Source organism: Fringilla coelebs (assembly GCF_963513975.1).
Source record: "Fringilla coelebs genome assembly, chromosome: 1".
In the NCBI taxonomy this organism is placed as follows: Eukaryota; Metazoa; Chordata; class Aves; order Passeriformes; family Fringillidae; genus Fringilla; species Fringilla coelebs.
This window is the reverse complement of record NC_140028.1, coordinates 136,162,450-136,182,152: the sequence shown is the minus strand read 5'-3', so window position 1 is coordinate 136,182,152 and position 19,703 is coordinate 136,162,450. Positions and strand designations below refer to the sequence as shown.

Below are 19,703 nucleotides of genomic sequence, written 5' to 3'. Positions count from 1 at the left end.
CATTGGGTTCTCCCCACGCCCCCTCCCAACCCAGTCCCCATTACAACTCTATTTTTAACCAGCCCCCACCTCCCCCTTGCTCAGTTGCTTGCAACCTTGCATACAGTAGAATAAAATATGATGGACCAAAATGTTTTGCTAAACAATGGAAAAAAGATTTTGGCTGCGCTGCTCATTTGTTTTCCCTTCTCAACTGGTTCTGTGTTTGTGCACAATAAATAAACACACAGTAGGCCCGTGCATCCTTCTACAAACACAGATATGCAGCCACTGTATACAGACAGCACTGCAGCTTTCTTGTTTACTCTGCTTCCCTCATTTCCTCCAGATATTTTTGCACGCTGTCATTTGTGGAATACTGTTGAAACCCAAAGGGATGTCAGCTGAGCCTGCCTCACACTGCAAGCTGTTGGCAGGCTCATTAAGGCCAGGGGAACAGCGTGGAGTCTGCTGCCACTGCTCACAGACTGACGCTGCTGGCTGCAAGGACCCGGCCGAGCTCGAGGGGCCACACCAGCTGATTTCTTCAGATGCTCCTCAGCCTTGACATTATTGCTGGAGGCTCCACAAGGACTCTAAAGTTGTTACTAAAAGTGCCAGCAGCTGCTGTCAGCATTTATGGAGAAGAAATCCAATATAGTAAGTCTTCAAGGGTTTCAAACAGGGTAACAGTGCATGTTTTCTTACTCCCATTACCAGCCTTGACTGTACATTGTACAGCGCTGCCTGTACAGTGGAATCACTTTGCATTTGTTATTGGGTAACTACGCTTTTTCTGTTTGTAAATTTCAGACTTGTCTGCATTGTTTTATGATCTATACAACTTCATTATTTCTAACTCTGCAGATAACACCTGTCATATTTGTTGCAGCCCCAGAGAATCCAAATATCTTGCCCAATAGCTTTTGGGGCAGCCGTCACCTATTTGGGAGCCAAGGTAGAAGGCAGGAAGAAGAATGCAGCTCTACCTCACAAAAGCTACCTGGCCATCAGGCTCTTTTTGGCTGATCCAGTTATTAAAAGAAAGGAGAAAAGCATAACAACTGAAATAGACTTTAGCCATGGCTGCAATTTGGCTTTCCTGTGTTAAGTATTACCTAACTTCCTGCTCAATTAGGTTGAGCAGTGTCCAGTTACCCTGTGGTTTAAGAAGGGCACTCTTGTTCATCTAGGCTGCTACAAAAGCAGGGATGTATGTGTACTGCCCACAAAAGAGAACAAATCAGAAAAAAAACCCACTATATATTAGAAATTTAAGTAGTTGAATTAAAAATGGGGAACTCAAAGTTCTTAGTACTTGTTTTTTTCCTGTTTTTTGTACTTGTGGGCACCATACATAAAGTGAGATATTTAAGATCCACCAATCCTAAGGAACACCTAAATCTAAGGACAGATGGAAGTTTAAGGAAGATTAGAATGTCTCAGCATTTTGCATATTTGAATCATAATATTCCTAAATCACTCAACCTGACACTGTTTTTTTTCCAAGCAAGGACTAACACTATAACAATTCCATCACAATCAGGTTGTTCTTGACGACCTTCCAAAGACAAATCCCCGTGCCACAGTTAGCATCATCTCCTAATACTGCTGTGCCAGACTATGTGGAGGCAATGAGTACTTTCAACAACAGTCTCTATTTTCTGGAAGAAGTTGGATCCCATCCATGCCTTCCCTTTTTTCTGTCTAGCACATACAGACCACTGGCTTACCATATGTTTCCATGCACCTCCATCTCCCTCATTTCAACTGACTTTTATTTAGAAGATAAACATTTCAGAACAGCACAGAAAGTAGGAGAATTTGTCTGCCATGTGTCTAGTAGATTTTAGCCACTATAAAGGCATTTTGATCAATCCATAACTTTGGTCTTTTCCTCCCATTCTTGCAGAAAGTCCCTCTCTATTTTCATAGCATTAGGGAAGAAGGGAGCTGTATTTCCAAAATTTTAAAATATTCTGAAATATTGAGATTCATGCCTTTGGTTTAATGGTATTGGTGGCCTGGCCACATGGTATGGGCTATGAAGTAAACACTTTCAGAGCCAAATCAGAAATTCACTATGGCAAAGGCTTATCAAACAGTCTGCACAGAGGCTATGCTGCAGTAAATACTCATATCACCTAACAAAACTGAAGTGGGCAAGGAGGGTCTAACTACAGCAGAACTGGAAATCCAGAGATCTCTGTTCTCTTCCTACTCTGCTGGAGAGAGACTTTGTAAATGGGGACAGAGCATTCAACCATCAGCAGGTATTTGTTTAACTGCTCCTAGGTAGACAAGAGAGAGCACAGGGAATACGATTTCTTTAGCATTTCTAAGTAAAACTGTGCGGAAAATATGGTTGCACAACTATGTAAGTTACCCTTATTCCACACAGTGGGTTCCAATGAAACAAGTATGGAAAGCAGAACATGGAACCTTCTCCTGGACCTTCAGCTGAGGTAGTTTTTGCTCAGTAGTAGGTACAGTGCTGTGTTTTGGATTCCCTGTGAGATAGCAACAGCCAGAACACCAGCATGCAAAGCAATGCCTGCATTAAGTCAAGGGCTTTCCCGTTTCCAATGCTCTGCACAAGAAGCAAGCAGAGCCAGGACAGCTGACCTGAGCTGGCCAAAGGGATATCCCACACCATGGAACATCCTGCCTGGAGGCATGTATATAAGCTGGGAAGAGTTGGGCAGGAAGGGATCACTTGCTGCTGGAGGACAGGACAGGCAGGGGTCAGCAGGAGATTTTGTGCATCACGGGTTGTTCTCGGGTTTTATTTTCCTTTCCCCCCCCCCCCCATCATTATAGTAATATATATTTTATTATCCTTATTAAACTGTTCTTATCTCAACCCACCAGCTTCATCTTTTTTCCCCAATTCTCCATCCCATGGCAGTGGGGGCAGGGGAAATGAAGGAATGACTGCATGGTACATAGCTGCCAACTGGGGCCAAGCCACAAGAGACCTAGGACTGGATTTTTTCCCTTTTATTCTTGGTTGCAAAGATGCACTTTACAATCCCACCCCTCTGCTGACATGTTTTGCTCATAAGACATTAGGAGAAGGAGGAGCACTTGCCAAAGTATATTATCACATTTGGGATAACTGGGATGCATTAAAAAAACAAGGTTTAGCCGATCACATGGGAAAGAGTATTTTCTTCTAGGAAGAAGCAGGAGTGATTTAAAAAGTATTCCCTTCAATTCAGAAGTCAAAAAGTACTTGGCAGACAAATTTTTTCACTTGCAGAAATATTTAGTCTTTAATTTGTCTTTATCAAAGACTTGATTTTGCATTTCAAGTTTATTTCATGAAAAAAAATCAAAGAGAAAAATACCAAAAAAAAAAGACATTTATAAAAATTCTGAGTTCTTCTTGCTCAAAAATGTTAGCAGCTGAATTCATCAAAACCAACTGGTTTTCTAAATTTAGACTTGGCTTTGATAAATTGACATTTTACAGAAAATTAGGCAAACATCTCCTGACTTCTGGTAGACAAATGTCAATTTCCCCTACATTTTAATTGTCCTTTCCAAAAGTACAGAAGTGCACTAGGTACCTACTCTCACAGAAAACAAATAGGTGCCTTTGTGCCTTTGAAATCACCTTCACACGGAGAATTAAAAGAAAAATCAACATGTATTTTGTTTAAAAGTTTCATAGAATACATATGACAAGCCAGGCCAAATGATCTATGATTCGCTGACAGATGGAACCAGACACAGACCTTCAGAAGAAAGGGGAAGCAGGAAGGAGCTGAGCACAAACATTTTAGTCAGCTCTGTCAAAATGTTGGCATTTCTACTAGGAAGGAATTACAGTATCCAATTCTGCCTGTTATTCTGTATCACTCTATCAAATGACCATGTTTTTCTGAATAATTACCATTAGCATTTCAGCTACATCTACTACACTTTGCAAAGTTGTCCAAGCAAATGTGATACTGACGCTAAAATCCTATTTTGATTTTGAGCATCAAATAATTGTTTGACTCGCAAAGCAGAACCTCATAAATTATTTCATTTGTAATCTTTTTCCCTGTAACTGTTATCTCTTCATAATAACTTCGCTTCTGTTTTGACATCAATAGTTTTGAAATGCAGGCACTCCTGAAACTCCTGCATTCCATAACACCTCACTCAGCCCCACAAACCACATTCAATGCCTACATACATATACATAACATTTATACAATAAAATACATAACATTTACGCTACAGAACGCTGCTCAGTGTAAAGATTTGTTACTGAAGTGAGGTCCCTTAGGGACAGACATACCTCAGAATTGTTGAGATGACACCTGTGTGTCCCTGAGAACCATCCCTCGCTCGAACACTGGTCAATGTCCACCTTCTGCAGATTGATGTCGACTTTGACAACACCTCTGAAAGCAGAGAGGAAACAGCCTTGAACACAACTGCAGAAATAGGTTAAGCTTTTTTGTGATGCTGTAGCCTGAAAAGCAGAACTACCTCTTTCTTCTAAATATGGAATTGGATAAAATGTCTAAAACCAGAAAAGTTCTGTGCTCCCAGAGCCACGGTCACAGAAACATTCTTATTTTAGACTTTACTGAGATGTACTGTGGACAAGAGCTCAGTAAATCTAACATATTAAGACTGGGGTTGCAGTTAAGAACAAGTTGTGTGTTCAAACAATGCGATGCCCTTCACATTTTACTATGCAGCAAAGACCCAAAATAAACACAGTGAAAGAGCTGCACTACTTTTTCTGAAGCCAGCAACCTTCCCAGGCAGTTCTGAGCGCAAGGTACCAGACACTGCACCTCACCCCATATCCAGCAAAAACTATATTCTCCCCTTTGCTCCAGGGGAGAGCAAAGGGGAGAATTTTGCCCGTTATTTGCCAAAACAACTGGCAAAAGCCTTTTTTTGTACCCTCCCCAGAGACATTCAGGTCTCTTCTCTGCAGCTCAACATCCTCGTCCAGCAGGCATCCAAGCCCTCTCCCCACACCTCTGCAGCTGGCCCTGCAATAAAACCTGATACAACATCAGAAAGCTGCACAAGCCACCTATAGACCACTGATGTCTGTGAAGGAAACAAAAAGTTTCCTACACACACATCCTGATGGACCATCTAAATTGTGTAAGTCCTATACCAAGAAGTCTCTAGTTTACCTCAAAAACTCTTTTGAAAGAAAAGCCAACAAGCCAATTTCAATGCTGACACTCTACTATATAAAAAACTGGAAAATTATCAGAAGAAAAAAGGTACAAGACTGTAGTTCTATATCTTAAAAAAAAAAAAGCCTTCAAAGATTTACATATTCCTCAGAATGACCTAGGACATTTATAGCATTATTTTGTCAGAGCGTGTCATCTCTGACTGCTTTGCTGTAGTCTAGACTTGACAAAAATGTCAATATGCAACTTCTAGTTGCTAAATCATTACACAAACTCATTCATAGTGGATGAATGCTCTGTGCTAAATTCTTACATCTAGAATACCATTCCTTTCAAGTCAATCATTTCAGCCACTTGGGACAGATGTTTTCATTTCTACAGTCTGGACTTCCACAAGTGCAAACACCCTCATCTCCCTTCTTTCTGGCTGTGAACTAACAAGGGCATGGCCCAGCCTCTATCTCTCTATCTCAGAAGCACCTCATTCACCTCAAAGTGCGTTCCCTCTTTTAATTAATGCTCATAACACAATAATAGTAACAAGATAGCTACAGAGCCATATATTAGGAAGGATATGTCAAGCAAAATTAGAACATAAGAGTGAGCTTGATCAAAACCAGGACAATACTGTTCCCTCATATTGACCCCAGTACAGCAAGAGCTCACAACAGCTGAATTAGGACATTCATCTTCAGGCATGCTATACAGTAAATGGAAAAACACAACTACATCATGTAAGTGGTCAGAAGAATGCATGAGAAAATTACATAAAACAGACAGTAGGAAGTTTGACAGTACAGAAGCACTCAATCCCACTCAGTCTCCTGACTAGAATCTAAACAATCTAAAGCAGGGCACATTTAGAAATTGCTTGAAATACTTAAGTGATGGTTCTAGCAAGTTAATTTTAAATTAGCACACACCACGTTTCCGGAATATTCTGATACATTTTTAGGTTTTGTCTTTGTACACTTGTTTTGAACAGCAGTTTCACCAGGGACTGTTCAAACCATGCTTCTATCCCAAGGAACCGTTTTTTCCATGTTCTGGGTGAGCAATAACCTCGAGAGGAAAAACTGTCATACTGCATAGATTATCTCTTTAAAATGCTGATATCAGTGGATTACAAATTTAACCTGGCAAGAAGGTGCCTGATTCAGATGCCCATAGCAGTAGAAACAACAGACCACTCATCTGGTCATGTGTAAATCCCACCAGGTATGTTTCTAATATTTTCTGGACCTTTTTGAGCTAATACAAATATTAGTGAGTGGGCTGAGGACAGGACCTGTTCTGCAAATGAATACTCTCCCCATGGCTGCATACAGGCACAAGGCAGGCAGCAGGACCAGGACCAACACTACTCCTTGCTCTCCTAATTCATGCTATACACCAGTCACACTGGCAAAGATATCAAGGATTAGCATCATCCTGACTACTCCAAAGAAATAATTTTATACAGCAGGAAAAGCAGTGGTGATTCAACTTTAATAGAAATGCAACCCATTCACCTGAAGCACCTGATGGAAGAAGGTTTTATTTCCTTTACATGCAAAGGTTTTCCCTTGTGTACATTTTGTTTTTAACTAGTAGGAGAAGAAACTCACCTTTCCCTCCTCAAACATTTCTGCAAAGAGAAGTACAGATTTCAAATGTAGGACAAACTAATCACTGCCTAAAGAGGAAAAAACACCTTAGAGTTTGCTGTGGTTGTATCATGAGAAAGCCCTGTAGAAACAGAGTGCCAGTAAAAAAAAGGATATAAATATTTTCCAAAGAAAACTCACCTAGAGGTTACTTGTGAGAAAGACAACACACACAAGCCAGAGAAATTAGGGTCATTAAGTACATTGAGAAGGCATTTGAGTATGGCCTTGTACCAGAAGTGCTGCAATTTGGAGAATTCATGCCATGTTCCAATGGAGCAAGCATCAAACGGCAGGAGAGCATCCCAACACTCAGAGCCATGTACCAGAAAGAAAGGAATAGACTTCTGGACTTCACACATCAGAACTGGTTAAAGAACTTGCATCCTTTGAAAGCTCTTTAATACAATTACTTTGTTAAAAATAGATGTGAAAATCAGATTCATACAGCAAACTATCATTGGAAGAAGCCTCTTGTGATGAATCCAATCAGCTCAAAGCAGGCTCTTAAACTGGGGGGTTTTTATACCTTCAATAATGGAGACTTCATCTCTGGGAAATCCAATCTAGTGACTGACCAAACTCACAGTGTCCATAAAAAAGATCTCTGATGTTTAATTGAAATTTCTTGTATTTCAGTTTCTTGGGCTTTCCATCCTTTCATTGAATAATGCTGAGAAAGGTCTGTCTCTCTCTCCTTTGCACTTTTTCACCAGGTACTTGCACACAAAATGCCCCTGAAGCCTTTTCTTCTCCAGGCTGAATGGTACCAGCCCACTCAGTCCTTCTTGTATGTCAGATGCTCCAGCCTTGAACTATCTGTGTGGCCTTGCACTAGGTTTGCTTCAGTACCTCCACATCTCCTGTGCTGAGGAGCCAGAAGTGGACATGGCACTCTTGATGGGCCCCCCCCCCCCCACCAGGCTGGGTAAAGAGGAAGGATCACTTCCTTCAACCCACTGGCAAAACTTCCTCTCACCCACCAGGAGGCTGCTGACTCTCTGCCACAAGCAACGTTGGTGATTCCTGTCAAACCGGTGCCCACCAGGAGTACAGCAAAACTGACTGACCTCCAGATGACCACCAGCTATCTATACACAGAAGGCTGCTGGGTTGGTAAAACTCATTTTCCCCCTCAGAAATCCATGCTGACTACTCCCAATCACATTCCTCCTCTTCATGTGTTCCAGAAGGGGTTTTCACAATGATTTGCTCCATCATCTTCCTGGGGACTGAGGTGAGACTGATCAGCCTGTAGGTCTCGGACTTTCCAACATCTTTTGTCACAAAGTACACTTTTCCATTCAGCAGCTTTCATTCCAAAGACCTTGGAAAAGACCTTTAAGGTCATGGAGTCCCAGCCATTAACCAAACAATGCCAAAGTCACCACTAAACCGTGTCGCTAAGTGCCACATCTAAATACCTCCAGGGATGGTTACTCAACCCTGGCAGCCTGATCTGATGCATGACGATCCTTCCAGTGAAGCAAGTTTACCTAATATCCAATGAAAACCTCCTCTGGCACAACTTGAAGACATTTCCCCTTGTCCTGTCACTTGGGAGAAGAGACCAACCCCTATCCCACCCCAGCCTCCTTTCAGGCAGTTGCAGAGAGCAGCAAGGTCTCCCCTGAGCCTCCTCTTCTCTGGACTAAACTCCCCCAGCTCCTTCCTCAGAGGACTTGTGCTCCAGACCCTTCACCAGCTCCACTGACCTTCTCTGGACTTGCTCCAGCCCTTTTAATATCTTTCCTAAAGTGAGGGGCCCAAAACTGAACACAGGATTTGAGGTACAGCCTCACCAGTGATGAGCACAGAGGAATGAACACTTCCCTGGTGCTGCTGGCCACACTGTTGCTGATGCAAGATACTCGTGATCACAGTCGAAGCTCAGACAGAGTCTCCATATTTCTCCCAGGTTATCTGGCTCTCTTCCACTTTCAATTTATGCTTTATTTTTGTCAGGATCACAGTTAAACTACCCAAGCTCAAAACTATCTTCATAATACTTCTTACAGTAATACTACAAAATTCTTTCATTTCAAACTAAACACATGTTCCTTTTGCTTCTCTTGTACTAAAGCTTTTCTTACAAGAATGTTTGCCTTTCACAAAACCCAATCTTCATGAACTCAATGCAAACTTTTTCACCTACACTCTTCTCCATCTGCAGCTCTTCTGTAGCACAAACTTTTGACATGGCCAAGTTGTTCTGGTTTTCCCTTTTCTCAGAGCTTTGTGAGTTTCTGGGGTGAAAATCTACAGCAAGAAGAAACAGGAGAGTGCAGGAGCAGGAAAGCAATCTCTCCTAACAGTTACAAGCTGCCACAGGACTTCAGCTGTTGTCCCCCATGGTACAAATTGATCTTTTTTCACTAGACCTCTGCAATACATGTTTCATAGTAACAACACAGTTCTGAAGTAGTACCAGGGTCTGAAACTCCTGAGGAGACAGTGCTTTCAAAAGCAAAGCTTCATTAAGTGTATAAGTGGCATTTATAAAAGATATCACGATGGTACAAGACTTCTATGAGTTCATTTGAGATCCATTTTAAAACACCATCTCAGACTTGTACCCCACTGCTATTACACAGAGCACACTAATATCTACACGATCGATTTCTGAAATTCATCTGTGATTAATACAGTAGCTGGCACAGCCTGTTTAGCCACCCACATTTTCAGCTATTTTTGATTCAGCATTCAGAAAATGGAACATATGAAAGAACACATCCTCCTAGAATGTATATGGACCTGTGTTATATTTATCTAACTAATTGGGAATAATTGCAGTGTTGCTATCTTGGTGTAAGCAATCAAGACAAATATCAAGGGTGTAAGAGTAGACTCAGCTTGTCAGAGTAACACATTCATCCACACGAGCAATGCTGCCTGGCTGAACACAAGCCACAGCCATAAGTTAATAACAATATTACTGGTAATTGTGGACCATCTGGCAGGTAAGTATATTTTGATAATCTCCTTGAAACAATAGATATTTGTTCCCTGACACAATTTTACAGTCCTTACAAATACAAAAGAGATATCAAAGGATTGCATGTCTATGTTAAACAGTTAAGAAAGAATTTGTTGAATTATATATAAGATAATCACTGAAGAATGATGTCATCAAGGATTTTCTGTCAGGTCAGAGGTTTGATTTAAGAGGCTTTAATGCCTGTCTGTATTTCTAGTACTACTGTTTGTTGGCATGCTGCTTGCCTTGAAATCTGTGCCAGAAATTGATTTAAGCTTATTTTCCCAAACTACTAGCTATCTTGATAGTTTCAGTAGTTATAATATTTCATTGTAACAACATGTTGTAAAACCTATCTACAGAATATTTTTTCCCCTCTACTGTTACATCATTTAAAAAAAAAAAATCAGAGGGAACATGGTCATTTTCTCCCAGTCAGCTTAATCCAGAATTGTACAAAATAATAGCCTGCCAACACTTAAATGGTGATAAACAGTATCCTTGTGCTCTCGATCTTCAAAAGCTTTTTTGGCACAGAGGTCATCACAACTCAGATAAACGCCCAGTTTGCCCTCTAAGCTTGTACACTTTTGTGGCCATAAGTATTGTGAGCACTTTTTAGGTATTTAAAGTATAAGGGATGGTTATCACACCCTGAAGTGGGCATCATCACCCACGTCTGAACAGCTGCTTAGATACTTGCTGCCACATTCATTCAGCCCTCCGTGCTGTCCTTCATAAGTCCTCTTTACCAGAAAACAAGGAGATAAGAAAAACAAGTTCTCAACAGCCGTCAGGAATCTGCAAATGCCCACTCCTCCAGACAAATACACACTGTATTTTGCATAGCCAATGTTTTCACAGCAGATGCCTTTTCTGACCACTCTCATTTTGGATGTTTCCACTTTCAAGAATATTAATCTTCAAATACTGCATACTACCTGACACCTGAGGCTCCTCCCGTGTACCATCAACTCCGCACCCAAAAATTACCCTGGTGTCAAATTCACACATGAATTTCAGCCATAAGTCTTACTGACAAACAGCAGCTTCTGCAGGTTCAGCTTGCCTTTGAAAGTTAAGATTTCGGGTTCTGCATCACTTGGACATTGTTAAAGTTGCTACCATGCACAAGCAGGCAGACTCACAAAAGGCTGCTGGGACGTGAGACACGACTTTGGTCGAGTCACAGAGCCACCACCAAGTCCTTACTAATAGGACAGACACCTCCCTAATTCCTCAGCCATAGCATGACTGCTGCTTTCCAACACACATTTTCATAGGAGAACCAGCTTCCACTTAAAATAAACTGAACAGTAAGGTACAGCAGTGTGGGTACATAAATTAGGATTCACCTGTAAAGAAAGTCTCTCTAGGCCATTTGAAACTGTACTACAAGGGCAGAATACTTAAAGCTGAATCCTATTGTCTGAAGAATTACTTCAAATTTAAATCTGCCTTCATATTTATGGCATGCAGCGCTGCAGGGGATACCCCTGAAGTTTAGTCAGAGATTTTCTTAGATACTCTGAGGAGTGGGGATGGTTTGAGCTTGGTGGTTTGGTTTGTTTTTCCACTTGAGGATGCTCAAGTTGCTGCTAGCATCTTAACTCTTGTCACAAAGCATCACCTTGTATAGACATGCCAGGTGTCAGTGATGGTAAATTACCACTTACATTAGATTATATCTATGAAATGAGGTCTTGGAGCCAAATTCAGGTTACTTTTTTTTAATGTTTCCATTACCATCCATAGGGTCAAACAGGCAGGTGGAAAGAAAGGGTCCCAAGGAACAGAGCATGACAGAAGAAAATACATGAGGAACACAAAGAGCTTTTGCAATAGAAGAATCCTACACAGGATGGATGGTCTCAGCTTAACTATACTAAATCTTGTGACCCTCAAAATTTATTCAGAGGTAACAAGGTCATTTTAAAACTCAGAAGTAAGTGGAAGCCAACCTCAAAAAAAAAAAAAAAAAAGAAATTGAAAGGCATAAACCTGGGCAAGGAGGAACATACAAGCTACAAGAATGTAAGACAAAACCAAGATACCGAGATATTTTTAGAAAGTGCATGTTAAAAGGATAGGCTCTACTAAATACCTTGGAAAGTGGAAGGCTGAAGTAGAATCTCTAACACAATACACAACCAAGACAGAAAAATTGCTCAGAGCAGAGACAGCTTTTGACAAAAAGGAATTGTTTTCATCAGTCTTGAAAGAACCAATGAAACAAAAATCAGCTTTCACATGCAGGGAAGTTAACAAGTTGGACTTCACAAGTGAGTGGCTATTACAAAGTCTGCAAGTGATAAAAATACTTAATATAACCCACAACTAAACCTGGCTGAGGCAGAAAAGATGCAATAAAACACTTTGGAAAGTATTCATTCAAGAATATGGGATCTCCCAATGAATTTAGATTAATGAAGTGAGTTTAAAACTAGAAAACTATGGAACCCACAATAGATGGCTATAATGGAATATATAAATATATTATAGAATACAATGCTAAACTATTGCAGAAGACAAAAATGTGTTAAAATATGGATAAGAATCATGAAGGTCAGTTTAACATGTACTTACTATCCAGTCATTCAGATAAGGCCTGAAAGAAAACAGTTTCTTTTTATTGCTTATCATTGGTAAATTGGACATAACTAGGATAAAAGAACTTGACATTTTTCCTTCAGTACCTGCCAGAAGCTGCTTTTGGAGCAAGGGCCATGGAAACCTTTTATTTGACCTAGCACAACAATACATTTTTTCTTACATTTAGGAACATTTCTATCTCAGCCCACACTCAAAAATAAAATAGATGACAGTCCTGGAGCTGAATCCCAGATAGTAAGGTCTGCCACATGTCCATCCCCTTCAAAAGAGCTCTGATAACCTGCTGTGCTGGAAGTCTGGCCCAAGGGCAATGGGAGTGGAAAACACAGGAATTGGAAACAGAAGTTTGACCCAAAAAAACCCAAGAATTGCTTTTATTGCAACTTAGCATGTGCTACATAATTGTGGACACGAATGCAAAATGTGTTTTAATCCTCTCACGGCCATATTTAACTTCTTTCTTCAAAGATCCACTTCTGTTTCTCCAATACTGAAGAAAGCTGAATCATGGTTCTGAAAGAGAAATCCATATTTATTGCTCCCTTCCTATGTTTCATCAACATCCAGTTTTCTATCGCTCTCCATGACCTCATATGAAAAATGCTGGCAGGGACATAATTAATTGCCTAAAAAAATACTTAAAATATCCTGAGGGTTTCCACAAACAGACAGCATAATAAGAGACTTTTTTGTTTTAACTTCTTTTCAGGAACACAAATCCAAGACTTTCAGAAATTCTAGAAAATAAATTATTCCTTTTCATTTTTGAAACCTGTTCTAAATCCACCCACACCTTCAATCAAGGGCCAAGACATGTTATAAAAAATGTCAACCTCACAATTTAAAAATATTTTCTGCATTATACAACTAACATCATATCACAATGGCACAAATAATTTAAGTCTCCTTAAACAATTAAAATTAATTTTCTCTTAGTTCAGTACTCAGACTAAAGAGAGATCAGAGAAAACTAAATAAGGGGGCAAAGGAAGAAATTAAATCACATCTAAAAGAAACAAAATTACCCATTTTTAAAATTCTTTTTTTTCCCATGTTTACATTTCTTTGGGTTTTTTTACCAAGCAACTTAATAGCTGTGAAATATTTAGCAGAATAATAAATCATATAATACATATAATCCCTAAGAAATTACTTATTTGTCATAAATACTTCTACCTCCAAGGTTTAATCTGCCTTTAGTAATGTTTCTTTAACTAAGAGTCCCATCATAGTCTAACACTGGAATGGTCCAAGTAAGTGTTAATGGTACAGTAGAAATCACTACATTACAGTGCCCTTAGGGAAGAAACAGCTCAATTTAACCGTGCAGTAAAGATTATCTTTGCATCAAGGGATATCTTTCCAATACCTGAGAGAAGTAGCAAACCTCTGGAGGGAAGAAAATATTAAGATATGGCACAATCTGGCCAAACTTCAGAATGAAGTTACCTGTAAGTGATCCAGAACAAGACTCCATTCAAAATAAAATAAAATTAAAAAACAAAAATCCAAAAGAAACAAAACCAAAAAAAACCCACCTTCAACTTATTCAACTTGCTGATTCAGTACCTTTCTGTCAAAACAGACATTATTCCATTGGATTCTCCCTAAAAACCTTTTAAAAAAGATAAATGCTGTGCTGGATTTGGCAAAAAACCTGCCGGAATATGGTGGGAGGGGGAAGGAAAGCCAGTGCTTCATATCCTGAAGACAGTCTGACCCCCACAGTGAGAGATCATGCAAGACCAACGACCAGTTCCCAAAACGTAGACATATTTCAACACAATGTTAAAGAAAATGAGAACAGCACACAAGGGAACATTTTGAACTGCAAAAGCAGCAACTCATTCATCAGAGTTTGGGGATAATTGATGTCATTGCACAAGCCTGAAACAGTACACATGGATCTGACTAACCAGGCTCAGGAAACACTGGAACGGGACTTGAGAAGAAGGACCATGGCAACAGAGAGCTTATAACAGAGACTAAAGAAAGCCAGTTTGTGTAGGCTAGTAAACAAAGGTGGTGAAGGGGCCACTGCCTATAAATAAGTCAGGACAGCAAACACCAGCTAAGGATGCTAAGTCAGATGGAAGACAGTTCTGGACCAGAACAAATGCAAGAGAACTGACTGTGAGTGAATAAATTCAGATCAGAAATAGGAAGTTATCCAACCCTTAGGTCCAGCATGCCAGTGAACTGAAGACTCAAGAGGGAAACCCACCCACTTAAAGATGGAGATTCGTCAACTGATGACATTAAGTGGGCTTGTGATAGCAGAAGACTGACTCAGTGACCCAGGAGGACTTTTTTTAACTTGTGTGTTCCTGTTAGCTGACTATTTAGTCATCTTTCTTCTAGATGAAGACATGACCTTTCCCACTTGTCTCCTGGACTGCTAAAGCAACAAAGACCTCTAATTTCTTTCTCCAGGCACCAAAAAAAAATCTTTAGAAAAGGAATCGTATTTACAACATGCAACCTCTCACACTTTTCCACTTTCTCAGTAGGGCTGCAAGGAGGACAGTTGGGTCATCACATGCCATAAAATATAGTTCATTCTGACCATGTGGTAGGCAGCAGCAGAGGAGGGGCACAGAAGACCTGTGACAGATGCTCCTGTGCTCTACCCCCTGAAGCACTACAGTAGTAGAGTGATTAGGCAAATTCAGCCACGAATTTCAGCTGCAAATGGCATCAGTTTACACAGGAGGGATGGGTAAGATCAAGTGATTACTTGGAGTCTCTGTGGATCCTGATTTCCAAACGGGAGCCTACACAGCACCTTATGAGCAGTAATGTTCTCTCCATGCATTCTGGGGGGAAAGACCAGCAAATGGAGAGAACACAATATGAGCAAGCACTGCTAAGAAGCTGCAGAAAGCCAGCACTGCTAGCTTGGCATTGTACTAGGCTAATGTGGCCCTGAACAGCTTCTGGTACACTTATCAGTACAATCAAGTTGCCTTTGATTTCTCCACTTCATCTCAGTATTTATCTACAGTATTTGCCATGGCAAGACAACCACATTCTCTCCTTGGCCTTCACTTGGGGCAGTTTGGCAGTAATCTCTTGGGAAGAGGAGAGGTGAAACTGAAGACAGATGAGCTGTTTGCAGGAGGCCCCTGGCCTGTAACACTCCCATCCTCAGGCCAAAAGCACTGTAACTCTTCACAACGTTAAGAGGAAAGCTTGCTGCTTTGTGCTGCACTTTGGGAACATCCCTGACAGCAGCACTGCAGCAGCAGCACGCACTGAACACAGCCAGCAGTAGTTACCAGTACTGGCTTCATTATTCGGTATCAGCATTGCCCTCAAACTCTTCCCATTGCCATGCCACAAAACAAACCCATCTGTTACTGCCACAGAAGAGACACCAAGAAGGAGCAATGGGCTTTTCCTTCTGTCATGTGAAAGAACTCTCTTTCATGGATATGGCATGCTCCTGGAATGTATCTCACCCTAACGTACCATGCCTTGAACCTAACGTGAGCAAAGAAAGTACAAAAACTGTTAGAATAATATTAAAGAGGCATACACTAAATTACCATTAATGATAACACACCAGACTACTAAATGGGAGGAGCATGGTAACTGATTCATTAAAATGTTTCTGACAGATAGTTCAAAGACACATTTTTGGGAGAACCAACACAGCTGCCCCAAAAGATGGAGGTTAATGAACACTTTTTTCATATGGGCTTTAAATAAGAATTTAATGTCAAAATATTGTGTCACTCAAAGACTGACGGTGAGAGGAAGTAAAGCTTACTTCAAGAGGCATCTCATAGTAATTCACACAATTAATTTTCCAGTAGCCACACTAGATGTTACATTTTTCTACTATGTGCTCATGCTTTAAGTCATTTTTTCTCTTAAAAATTCCCATTGAGGCTGTGTACCTATTAAGTAATGAAAACACTGTGTAAGTATTGAGACAAACGACAAGTCTTTGAAGCATATTTTGTATATACCATTTTCTGTGTAGCTGAGAAGTTACTTTCTCAATATCCCAAGTCATAACTTTATGTTAAAGCCCATCTTTCATCTAGCATACCTGAAATCAGGAACACAGGAACTATCCTTCAGCCTTGCCAGAATGCATATGTATTTATAATTTTACTTCTTCTACCTGCTTCTTTAATAGTTTGGCAAAAAACATAACCCATTTTTTAGAAATGCTTACAAACTCATCTCTGTTGATACAACAAATCTTTGTTAGCTTTGTCCTAACTGTTCAGTATAACAACAACACAACACTTTGAACTCGCACAGCATACTCCATCTCATGATCTTCTCAATAAGAAGCAGTTCTCCAAGGTTAGATGAGCTCGGTGAATGCCCCTTGAAGAGTCAGAGTTATAACAGGTTATTCTGTTTCTTCAACGGAAGTGTCCCCCACGTGGCAGGCAGAGGCTGGGAAGATGAGGCAGGGAAGGAAGGCAGTGCTCTGTTCTGCATCCAGGAGGACATCTACTGGTTGCCGTGGCTGGCCAGGGTTACACCAAAACAGACCTGGTCGTTCTGCACACCAAAGCTGCCACGGCAGAAACCTACACCACTGAGATGCTTCCTGACATCACAGAATCTTGGCACAGAGCCAGGATTGGAGCTTTAGACTCTTTTCCTTAAAACATGGGTTCATTTCCTCTTCAATTAAGTCAATATTGAAGCTTCTTTGAGTTAGACTTTAAATCAAAATTTATATTCTCGGAGAGCTGGTCTGTAGCTGCCACCACACCTCCAGCCTAGTGGTTCTGCCAAACTCTATCCCCAAAAAGAGAATATCAGCCTACATTAACACTCATCCACATTCCAAAGTTCATCAAATTTCAATTGCACAAACATTGCATTTCAATGATCTCTGACAAGCTTCCTGACTTCTCTGGACTCCCTAGGGTCCAGAAGAGCTCCACAGTAGACCTATTCCAGGGTTTTGGTCTCAAGAGGAATTCAGCAACAAACAGCCTACAGCTGAGCTCATTTCACCTTAACCCTATCATCCCCATAAGTGTGAAAATTTTAGGGCAAAAAGTAATTCAACAGAGAAATAAGCAGCCACTATCCATTCAACAAATTTTGCATTTTTTCAGGGATTTATTACTGCACTCATATCTCTTTGATCACACTGGATTTCAGACTAAGCCAAGAGAAAGAGCAGTCGCAGACACTATTGCCTTGCCACCTACATGTGGCAAAATTTCTTTGGTGTCTGCTACCTTCTTATCAATCTTTACCTGCTACTAATTCATAGCACAAAAGAAATCCTGTGCTCCTCTCTCATCCTGAGAGATAGCTGCTTCTGGGAAGTGCACATTCCCCACAGGACAGAGCTACCGGTGAACCCCTCACAGGAATGCCAGGGGGAAAACTGGCATCTCACACTCCACAGGTTGCTCTCATTCTTTGAGCAAACCTCTATTTGGGGTCAAAATACAAAGACACAAGAAAGAACCTTTTCTATCTTCCTCTCTGTGGAGGAAGATAGAAAGATAGTGGCAAAGTATATAAAAGCAACAAAAAGTATATAAAGCAATAAAAAAATAAGCAATAAAATTAAAAAAACCTTTACATATACCAGCTACCAAATATAAAGCTGGAGGTGCAAAAGGAAAGCTCTCCCACTGCCACTTCAGTTTATAGCCACATGAACTATGACAGAACGGCAGTCACCAGCACTGATTTACCTACACATCTACTACCACTGACCAGGCTCGAGCACCCCACAGTGGATGTGCTCTGGAGACCAGAAACAGCAGTTTACCAGCACTAGTAATGTCATTAATTACTGGGAATGTTATTTCCCAGCAGGTTAAGAGCATTGCTAGGATCCAGCTAGGTTCAATTTTGCAGTATAGCAAGAAAACACAACTCAGTGAACATTTTCCTCTTGCAGACACAGATGAACTTCAATTGGCAGCTGCTGCTCACCTCTCCCCACAAGCACACCAGGAACGTAACCCACATGCACGCCTGCTCCAATGGGAGCAGGTAAAGCAAACGCTGTCTGACAGACAGAGACGACTGTGATTCTTTTAAGGAGCAACAGCTCCCGAAGGCACGAAGGTACCGCTCCCCAGGAAGGCCTGAGGGTGCTCTGCCGTGTGACTGAGCAGCCCGTGCGGCTGGGGTTGATCAGGTCACCCAGAGACCAGAATGCCCTTCCCTAGGAGGGGGGGCAGAACCAAACCCCCATCCTGCTTTCCCCCTCCCCTTCTCGACAGAAAGTAAAGGGAACACTCCTCTTACCTGAACTCGGGAAGAAGGTTCGGCCGCAGCCCGTAAAAAGCCGCCGAGAGAGTCACTAGCCAGCCAGGTTTGTAATTCCCATTCTCACACTCCAGGTATGGTGAGGACCACCGGATGTGGTTCTTATCAGCAGTGAAGCTCTCCCGCCTCTTCCAACTGTTTTCCAAAGTTTTGGGGGCCGTGTTTAAGACCTTCCTGTGCAGATGAGGCCTCCACTTGCGCTTCAAGCTGTGGAACCACTCTGTTTCCACAGAGGCGTTGGCCAGGCGGTGAGCCGTGGAGGACAAGTCCTGCAGGAGGACCTGGCTCTCGTGCCTGCTGGCCTGGAGGAAAACCTGGGGAGTGGAGGAGAAAGGCTCCGTGCTGAAAGTGATAGCGGCCCTGGAGATGTTGGGGTCCTCCTCCAGCAGGCTCCTGATCAAGGCGCGGTACCACTCCAGGTCCTCCTGCAAGTTCTGCTCCCGCGACTTATTGCTCTGGAGGATCATATTGAGTAAGTTGGTGGCGTGGGTGAGGGTGCCCAGGGCGCCGTGTAAGGAGGGGTGCGAGGTGAAGCGCGACTTGCCGGCGAGGCTGGCCAGCTCGTACCGCCCGGAGCAGTTGGCTCTCCGCAACTCCCGGGAGTCGCCCGTGTAGAGGAACGAGGCCACGTCCTGGGGCACCTCCTCGGCGAGCCGCTGCGCCAAGATGGTGCTCTCTGTAGAGCGGCTCCGCGGAGCCGGCAGAGGCTCCCGGCTCTTGATGTGATTGTAAATAGGCTGCTTCCCTCCGAGCGCCCGCTCCCGGCCGCGCACTGCCTGCCCTTGGTCGCCGGCAGCCCCCAGCCCGCGCTGGGCGAGGAGCAAGAGGAGAAGGAGCCGGAGCAAAGCCATGTCCCCCAGTGCTGCCGGTCGCGCCGGCACGGCGAGGCGGCTGAAGATGTGCTTCGCGCAGGCGGCCGCGGCGCAGGGGTGCGAACGCGCAGAGGCGGCCGAGCGGCAGCGGGGCGGAACGCGACCCCCGGCCCGCGAGTCACCTGTGGCGGTGCCGCCCGCAACCTCCCCAGCGCGGGGCTCCGCACAGCCCCACCGCCGGCGCGGA

The 19,703-nt window shown here is 42.2% G+C and overlaps 1 protein-coding gene across 1 annotated transcript in view; it reads right to left on the bottom strand.

Annotated features, from left to right (window-relative positions):
- Positions 1 to 19,495, bottom strand: part of GPR158 (G protein-coupled receptor 158) — a gene marked incomplete at both ends in the record, with an annotated part of 180,929 nt that extends 161,434 nt beyond the window's left edge. The window contains 2 exons of the mRNA XM_084201414.1: positions 4,271 to 4,376; positions 18,624 to 19,495. Of these exons, the coding sequence (XP_084057540.1) occupies positions 4,271 to 4,376; positions 18,624 to 19,495 (978 nt within the window). The remainder of the gene's footprint in view (positions 1 to 4,270; positions 4,377 to 18,623) is intronic.
- Between the last annotated feature and the right edge of the window lie 208 nt (positions 19,496 to 19,703).